The following is an 8,914-nucleotide window of genomic DNA, read 5'->3' as shown; positions in this document are numbered from 1 at the left end:
CCAGAGAATCATAAGAAACGTGGTAGGTCAAAAGGAAGGGTGTGATCTGGAAGGGGTCTCTCAGGAGAGAAAGAGACTGGAGAGTCATCGTTAGCAACTGGCCAGAGGCCTCTGAATGGCAGAGCACTCCCTGGTGGACTGGATAAAGGAGGGTGAAGGAGGAGCAGTGGAGCAGCACGAGCTGAGCCTCAAACAATGTGACAAATATTTTGATGGAAGCAGACACATTTCATTTTATGCAACCTAAACACTTTAGTGCACTCGAGGAAGAGAAGAGCTTCATACGACCTGAGGGGAAGAGGAGTTAGGGGATCCCAGAGGGGCCGAGAGGCAGGGACAGAGGAAGAGGGGGGCCACCACCCAGGGACGTACTTGTCCGGGTCGGGTCAACTTGGAGAAATACCATGAGGGTGCTCACCTCAGGATTCCCGTTTTTCCTTGACTAGAAGCAAGAATAAGGGGATTGCCCAGAGAAAACCAAGGAGGCAGAACCCAGGTAAAAGCAGCCTGGCAGGTAGCTCAGTGAGGACGGGGCAAAGGCAAGGAGGGGGTTGAAGATCTTGCCCCTCCTGGGAGAGGGCGGGTCCCGGGAACAGTCAGAGCCAGAAAAATAAAGGAGGAGGCGTTTGCTCTAAGAACCTGGGTTCCGTTGGACACTCTGACAGCATACAACCCCACATCTCCCAGGCCTGGAGGGGAGGCCTGATTGCAGAATGGTCCCCCCTTTCATTCCCTTCCTTACTCTCTTCTTTCCCCTCATAACCCTCGTTCTTTGTCCCCTGAAGACCCGGGCGCTACCCCCTCGCTGCCGCCCCCACTGCGGATCGCGGTCCTACGCCTTCCCTCGATCCCTCGTGACCAACCCTCGAGGCCTGTCCTCTCCAGATCTTTCTTGGCGCTCTCTATCTCTCCCTAATGCCCACCCTTGCGTTTGCTCTTTGGTGCCTACCTCCCCTTCCCTGTGGAATCCACTCCTGTTTAACAGACCCTAGCCCCCTCCCCATTTCTGAGTCTCTGGCTTTCTCAGTCTCTTTATTTCTCTCTTAGAGCCCGCCCCCGACTCAGAAGCCCCGCCCCTCTCTGCCCCTCCCACCTCAAACCGCCCGCGGCCCAATTAGGCGCAGGCCCCGCCCTCATCCCCACCCCTCGCGCTCTCTGAGCCGCGCGGAGCGGGAGGGGCGGGGCCCAACCGAGGGGGCGGTGGCCCGAGTGCTAGCAAGCGGGAGGAGCTGGGCGCAAGGCGGGAGGCGGCGGCCGCCGGGCTCAGTCCGACCGCGCAGCGGGAGGGAGGCGCGAGGCAGGAGCCGGCTGCTGGGCTCCGCAGCGCAGGCAGCGCAGCGCGGCGCCCGGGGCCTGGCCCCATGCCCGCAGCCCCGCCGGACCGCCCTTGAGCGCGGGCGTCCAGCCCGCGCCCCTCGCCCGCCGGCACCATTGCCCCGACGGCGCGGCCGGGCGGCCCGGCTCTCCCCAGGCTCCGCGCCGGCCGGAAGACGCTGCTGGCGGCCGCCGCGGGCGTGGTGATGCTGCTGGTGCTGGTAGTGCTCATCCCCGTGCTGGTGAGCTCGGGCGGCCCGGACGGCCACTATGAGATGCTGGGCACCTGCCGTATGGTGTGCGACCCCTACCCCGCGCGAGGCCCCGGCGCCGGCGCGCGGCCCGACGGCAGCGACGCCCTGAGTGAGCAGAGCGGCGCTCCCCCGCCCTCCACGCTGGTGCAGGGCCCCCAGGGGAAGCCGGGCCGCACGGGCAAGCCGGGTCCCCCCGGGCCTCCCGGGGACCCTGGTCCTCCGGGTCCGGTGGGGCCGCCCGGGGAGAAAGGTGAGCCAGGCAAGCCGGGCCCTCCAGGGCTGCCGGGCGCAGGGGGCAGCGGCGCCATCAGCACGGCCACCTACACCACAGTGCCACGAGTGGCCTTCTACGCCGGCCTCAAGAACCCTCACGAGGGTTACGAGGTGCTGAAGTTTGACGACGTGGTCACCAACCTAGGCAACAACTACGATGCGGCCAGCGGCAAGTTTACGTGCAACATTCCCGGCACCTACTTTTTCACCTACCATGTCCTCATGCGCGGCGGCGACGGCACCAGTATGTGGGCGGACCTCTGCAAGAACGGTCAGGTGGGCCAGGAAGGGGCTTGGGACTGGCCTGGGGGCAGGGCATCCAGTGTGCGACCCTTACCCCGGGGCAAATCCGTACCTGATCAGAGTGGACGGGCGCTTCAGGCAGGTGCATGTGGAGACCCCAAAGCGACCCTCTTAGGCATTATTTGAGGGAATGGTCAGAACCGGGGGCAACCCTGACTCCTCGGTTCCTGGATTCCGGTTTTAAGTCAGAAGCTGCTGGGCACCCGCATCATGGAAATGGCGGGTGATAAACCCAACTAGTCAGATTACTAGGCTCTCGGATGCGCAGCTTGGCCTTTGGGAAGCCGATTCAGACCCATACCTACTGAGGACTGAGACTCCGGCTGACACCAATGGGAGATAAGGGAAGAGCAAAGACGGGCTCTGGGGCACAGCATAGGGAGAAGCAACCTCCACGCCCGCCAGCGTTTAGGCGCGCAGCTATGCGCACAGGCAGAGAAAGCGGGCTACCGGAAATGTTCTGGGCACAAAGGCAGAGGGATCTGGCTCTCAGAGCCTTAGCTGCAGTACATTCCCGCCCTCGGGAAGGGACCCTTGGGCTAACCTGACACCCTTTGCAAAATCCTGGATTGCGCGGTTCCTTCCCACCTTGCCAGAGTTACCCAACGCAAGAAGACGGCCTCTGGGGAAAGTTTTTCCTCCCGAGGCTGGGCGAGATGGAAACTCCCCTCTTGGTCTCTCAGGTCCAATTCTCTTGGCTCCTAGAATGTGGGGAGGAATCCTCTTGGTTCCCTGAAGTGCCCGGGGAGTCTGGTACCAGGACCTTGTGTGCCCAGCCCTCTCCTTGGAGCCACCCAACCTCCGCCCAATCCTGCCCAAGGAGAAGACCTTTCCCAGCTCCTAGAACACCACCTCCCTTCCCAGTGCTCCCTGCTCTTGGTGGCTTGAGGCTCTGGGGGGCGTGGTTAAGCCAGCATTCTTTAGGAAGAAGGGGACCCCTAGTCTGTACTAAAGCTAAACTAGTAGGAATTAGGAATTTCCTGCAATTGAGACCCAAGATCTTGTTGGAACCGCTCTCAAAGCAGCACTGCTGACCTTAGGATCTGCAAAGCTTGAGGATCTGGGAAGGGGAGGAAGTCCACCTAAAACCTGTCTGGTGCTTAGAAGGCTGTCCCCTTTTTTCTTTCCCCTGCCTGCCCCTCCTTTCTCTAGTTTCTGCCTCTTCTCTCTCTCTCTCTCTCTCTCTCTCTCTCTCTCTCTCTATCTCTATCTCTATTTCTATCTCTATCTCCTGTCTGTCTCTTTCCTGTGTTTGCCATTCCTCTTTCTGCAGCCTTTTTCCCCTGGGTCTAACCCTCCTTTTGCCTATTGCTTATGTCTCTCCCTCCCATTTGTGTCTATCAGGCTTTCCAGTGTCTCTCCTCTTTGTCCTTGGTTCCTGACCAAATGGGAGGCCCCAGTATCCAGTAAAGGCTCATTCTGCAGATATCCCCATGATTCCCCTTATTAATCACCAATAAGGGATGCAGCAATGTCACCTTCATTGATGGAATTTCTCCCAAAGAAAGTTTGGGCTGTCAGGAAGCTGAATTTTCAGGAGGCTGGGGGCTTGCCTGGATAGGGAAATAGTCCCTAAGCCACTGCACTACCTAGACCCTGCACCACCTCAGGAGTCATTAATAGAACCCCAGGAGGTGAGAGAAGGCCCAAAAGATAGTGTGTGCTTGGAGTGGGACCACTTGCTTCAGTCACTTGGAGGTGGTCCCCAAAGTCCCTTCTTTCCCCTCCAGCAGGGGCAGGATATTGGCAGAGCCTCACGAAGGGGGCTCATGGTTGGGGAACCACAGGCAACTTACTAGAAAAAAGAAGGTGACTTTAACTAGGGGTTTCAAATACCCAATACTTCAACAGCTATCAGACACCCTTCTCCTACAAAACAAGAGAAAACAATGGGACCTACAGCCCCCTCTCCCATGTCCTTCATGACTTTTTCCACTGTGCCCAAGAGGCTCCTTTAATCTCACAGTCTGTTCCACATGTTAGTTTTGAGACTTTACTAGGATCCAGGTTTGGGGCTGGGTACCAGGGGTTTGATCCACTTGCACTCTAGGGCCTCATGCTATGCAGGGGGCAGTAGTAGTCATAAAATAGCACACCCTAATGATTTCTGTGTTAAAGGTGGGCTGGGAACCCAACTGGTGACTCCTGTTCCCAAATGTGTTCATTGAGAGGAGTGATTCTGTGATACCTATCCTGTCTCAGACCAACCTGGTAGGGAGAGAGGATGGTGAATCTGGGTTCCCCAGGTAAGGAAACACAACTAGGGAGAAAATAAAAGGTCAAATGCAGGGAAAGGCTGACTTAGAGGTGGATTGGTACATTTACGTAATCAGAGAAAAATAATGACAGGGCTACGCAATGGATGACAACAGAAGAAAGGAGCTTGGACCTCCCTCTCTGTCCTCAGGACCAGGGGCTACCCTGAGCTCTATGCTTTTCTTTCCTGGCTTCTTGCCTAAGAGAAGCTTCCAGAATTTCTTTGGGAAAGCAGAGCCAAATCTGGACTCTGGCCCTTCCCCAGGCAAGATGAGTTGGAGCTAGGAGTGAGGTTGCCACCTTTGTGCCCTTTCCTGGTCCACTGGTTTCTGCTCGACCCGATAGTCATTACAACTTAAGAAACCCGAGGAAAGGACTCTAGGTCAGGAGCAGTGCCCTGCGTGAATGGTGCTGCCTGCCACTGCCTCCCAGCTCCACAGGTCAGACAGGCCAGGGAGGACACAAAATTGATAAACTGGGCTAAGATCGGGGGACTGTATGGAATATGCCAGGCCTGTGGTCAGGGTGATACTCATCCAGGGAAGAGGGCCATGAGCAGGTGAGTATTACAAATGGGCCAGAGCTTGGCTAGCAGAGTCTACTGAGGTGAAAAGAAGTGGCATATATACACTAAGGGCTGCAGGATAAAGACCGAACTGAAAATCAGCCTCTTACCAGGTGGCAGGAAAGGGCTCCCAACTATCCTCTCTGGTTCTACTATATTTCCCAGCACAGAGCACAGTGCCTGGCACAGAAGGAACACAATGTGAAAGGTGCCCCTTATGGCCAGGGTGGCTGCCTGTGGGAGCCACACCTGCACATCCAAGACAGGGACACATTTCTTGGATTACCCCCCTCCCTGTCCTGCCACTGCCTCAGTTTCCTCTCCAGGTAGTCTCCGAGGTAGTCATTCTACAGTGTCCCTTGGTGACAAGGCACAGACTTGCTTTCCTGCTTCCATGGCAATTTCAGTTCCCCAGTTCCCCTTGGCCCTGAGGAGGAGCTGGATGCTTTAGCTGTTTTCAGTCTTGGGCAGAGAACCAGGACCCCTGGGTTCCAGTCCAGGATCCCCCACCATCTAAGGATGGAAGGGCATAAATTCTCTGCCTCCATGGATAATTAGGATAATTACAGCAACAATCATGGTGATGAATAAATAATAAACATAAGCAAAACAGTTCTGATGCCTGTCACATCACCAGGAGATTCCTGATGACAGATGACTGTATTCTAATGGATTTTGCTATTAAGGAGCACACTGTTTTAATGAGTTAAGGCTAAATTAATCTGGGTAATAAAAATAATTGTTATTAGTAGTAATTTATTAGCAAAGATAATGAAATGCATGTGTAATAATAAATACTACCAGGATTAGGGCCCAGGGAACAATATAGAAGTTGGCTGCTTGCTTTCAGCTCTTCCCTAGTAGCTCAAAACCCCATCAAGATTTCATTTTTTCTTTCTTCAGCATCAAAAGCCTTTTTTAAAAGTGGATGTGGTGAGATGGGATCTTCTCATTCATTTTTCCAAACAGAGAAACTGAGCTCCTGAACAGACAGCATCCCCTTTCATTTAATTTTCTCCCACCTTTAGCCAGCCCAGGAGTTTTCCCAGCTAAGTGCTCCAAACAGTTCCTTTCCAAATTGGAGAAGGGGTTGAGGGCAGAGAAGAAGCTGGAGGGATCTGGGCTTTAAGTGGAGGGTTGCTTGATAGTATGTGGGGCCCTCTTCATCCATTACTGCTGAGTCAGCAGCTCTTGTGGCTGACCTACAGTTCTGCCTCCAGCCCAGGAAAGAGGAAAAGACTCTCCCCTAATTTGGCTTGTTTCCACCAAGCCATCTGTCCAGGTGGGCAGGAGGGGGAGCTGCCTCTGGAAGGGGCAGGATAGCAAACGACCCATTCAATGCAGCCTCCCCTACCACAGTCACAATCCAGGAGATGGCTCTTCTCTTCCTGTTCTATACCCAGGGTATCCTGGGAAGGCCCAGATCCTAACACTCCTATTGCCGCAACTGTTGGAGAAGAATGTCTGGAGGTTATTCAGCTGCCACCATATGCCCCCAATATCTTATGCTTATAGTCAGAACTGCCAAAAATGGCAGCAGACTTCAAGCCCAGATGCAGGTTCCCTCTGACCCATTGTCCTATCTGTCCCTCCCCATCCCCCTGGATAATAAGGACCAGCAAGGATATCAGATCAAACTGAGGATTGCAGAGGGATGTAAGGCCCTGGCTTCCTTCTTTCCACTTCCTCTCTGGGGTAAGACGGAGGAGCTGGAAGTTCTCTTTGGCCAGGGTTATAGTCAAATAGATACAGTGCACCTCCTTGAAGACTGGGGCCTAGGCCCAGTCAAAGCCTTCAGAGGGGAAAGAATTTTACTGCTCCAGTGTGGAAAGTTCTGGAATGAGATTCAGACAAGGAGTCCAAAGACCTGGTTCTGGTTCTGGTTCTGGAATGGTTATTTATTAGCAACCTGTATTGGTCCAGCCACATGACTTATAGGGCCACGATGCATCCTTTTGTCCATCCACTAATATAAGAGAAGTGGGTGTGATTGAAATGTGAGGTACCATCATTATTAAACCAGAGTGAAAGAAATAATAGGAGAAAGGGAAGGCCCCCTGTTCCTTATGGGTCCAGAACTGCCTTCTCAGCAAGGAAGGATTTCCAGGTTGGAACATCCTGGAAGTACTGAAGTTCTAGGCAGCCCAGATGGTAAGATCTAGAGAAGTTAAGGAGGAGGGCACCAAGTTGAGGTCCAGATGAGACCTAATGTAGAATCCAGGGCTCCTCTATTTCCATCTCTCAAAATTGTTATGTGTGATTAGAAGGGCATGGGTGGGGTGACAGGGAGAAGTAGGCCAAACTACAAGGCCCAGCTTTAGGGCCTCCAGATCCTTGCCTTGTGGCTGCCTCACCTCCCTACCCTCTCCTGCCACCCCACCCCCATCCCCACAGGTGAGGGCCAGCGCCATTGCCCAGGATGCAGACCAGAACTATGACTACGCCAGCAACAGTGTGATCCTGCACCTGGACGTGGGTGATGAGGTCTTCATCAAGCTGGATGGAGGCAAAGCGCATGGAGGCAACAGCAACAAATACAGCACTTTCTCCGGCTTCATCATCTACTCTGATTGAGCTCCCAGCATCCCTCTCCATCTTCTGTTCAACCCTTGGGCTTCCCTCCCAGGAGCGGCAGACAAAACCCATTCCCTACCGACCCCTTAGCTGCCTGGTCCAGGCTGCCAACCCTCCCTGGCTGTGATTCCCCAAGCCCACTCTCACCACACCCAGGCCTTCCCACAGCAGAGCCACAGAGCACTCAGTTCTGTCCACAGGAGGCAGTTTGACTGCAGGGCCTCAGCCTGTGATGTATATTTGCACAGTAGGACTGTTTACTGCCCACCCTGGCCTTCCAGTCAGTCTCAGCCTGGGAGGAAATTGGCAGAGTTGCTTCCTGTGCTGGAATGAGCTTCCCTCCAGCTCTGGGTTGGCCCTGCCTGGGGGAGGGGCAGGTTGGGGGCTGGATGGTTTCCCAGCACCCCTAAAGCCCTAGCCTGTCTGCACCCAGTCTGACCAAAGCTATAATAAAAACATTATTTCCACCCCATGAGGGTTTCAGTTTATGCCCTGGGGAGGGCTGCAGGAAAGCACCATGGACCTTGGTCTGGTGGAAGCTTTGGGGAGGATGGACAACCAGATGCCAGTCAGAGCTGCTGGAGGAGGAGAGGTGTCAAAGGGCCTGATGCCCACTGCAGCCCATGTGGGCCTGGATGGCTGAAATGGGAAGCAGCCTATTCTTCGTCATCTTCCCTGGTGGATAAGTTCCATTTTGCCTTGCTGATAGTGGCACCAGCATTCCCAAGGCACAGGCAGTCTTTAAACTGGGAGACCTAGGTTCTCTTTCCTGTAACACTGTGTATTATCCTGGTCAAGTCACTCCCCTCAGACTCAATTCTGGGTTAGTGACAGCCATGGTTAAGGAATAAGCTTTGCACTAAAGATTGGTTGACCTTGGTCCAAGCAAGTCACTTCTGGGCCTCAGTTTTCTCATCAGTAATATGTAGGTAAGAAGACCTATTCCACTTAATTGAGGATTGAAGAGGTATAACTTATGTGCTTAATAAACAGCTCTTATTATTTATACATGACTTTAACATTTGCAAAATGCTTTTATGTATATCATTTCACTCAAGTTTCCCAAATGGCCAGGAGGTTGGATGGGTAGATTTCCTTCCAGGGAAGTTAAAGAGCTTGCTTAATGTGATATAGTTGCTAAGTTCTGTGATTGCCCTTGAATCCAAGACTAAGTCTCAGCCTACCACTGCCTCCCTCACCTCTTGTAACTAGGGGATCATGACAGTCACACAATTAGGGCATTCCTAAATAATATAGGTTAATATTTGCAGAGCACCCACTATATGACAGACTCTATGTAAGCACTTTATATTTTTTCACAGATATGTAGTGGGGGGTAGCAGATTTATGGGAAATGCTCTTATGCTCTTTACCA

General features: G+C 53.6%; 1 protein-coding gene across 1 annotated transcript; it reads left to right on the top strand.

The window, feature by feature from the left end:
* Nucleotides 1–1,260: 1,260 nt before the first annotated feature.
* C1QL1 (complement C1q like 1) lies at nt 1,261–7,969 on the top strand. The gene is made up of 2 exons (XM_081272472.1): nt 1,261–2,117; nt 7,360–7,969. Exons 1-2 carry the CDS (start codon nt 1,521–1,523, stop codon nt 7,537–7,539), a joined length of 777 nt encoding a protein of 258 aa, XP_081128598.1. The 5' UTR covers nt 1,261–1,520; the 3' UTR covers nt 7,540–7,969.
* The last annotated feature ends 945 nt before the right edge of the window (nt 7,970–8,914 follow it).

This window comes from Spermophilus citellus, assembly GCF_964194105.1.
Source record: "Spermophilus citellus genome assembly, chromosome: 17".
NCBI classification, from domain to species: domain Eukaryota; kingdom Metazoa; phylum Chordata; class Mammalia; order Rodentia; family Sciuridae; genus Spermophilus; species Spermophilus citellus.
Note: the sequence above shows the minus strand (reverse complement) of the source record. Positions and strands in the feature narration are given on the sequence as shown.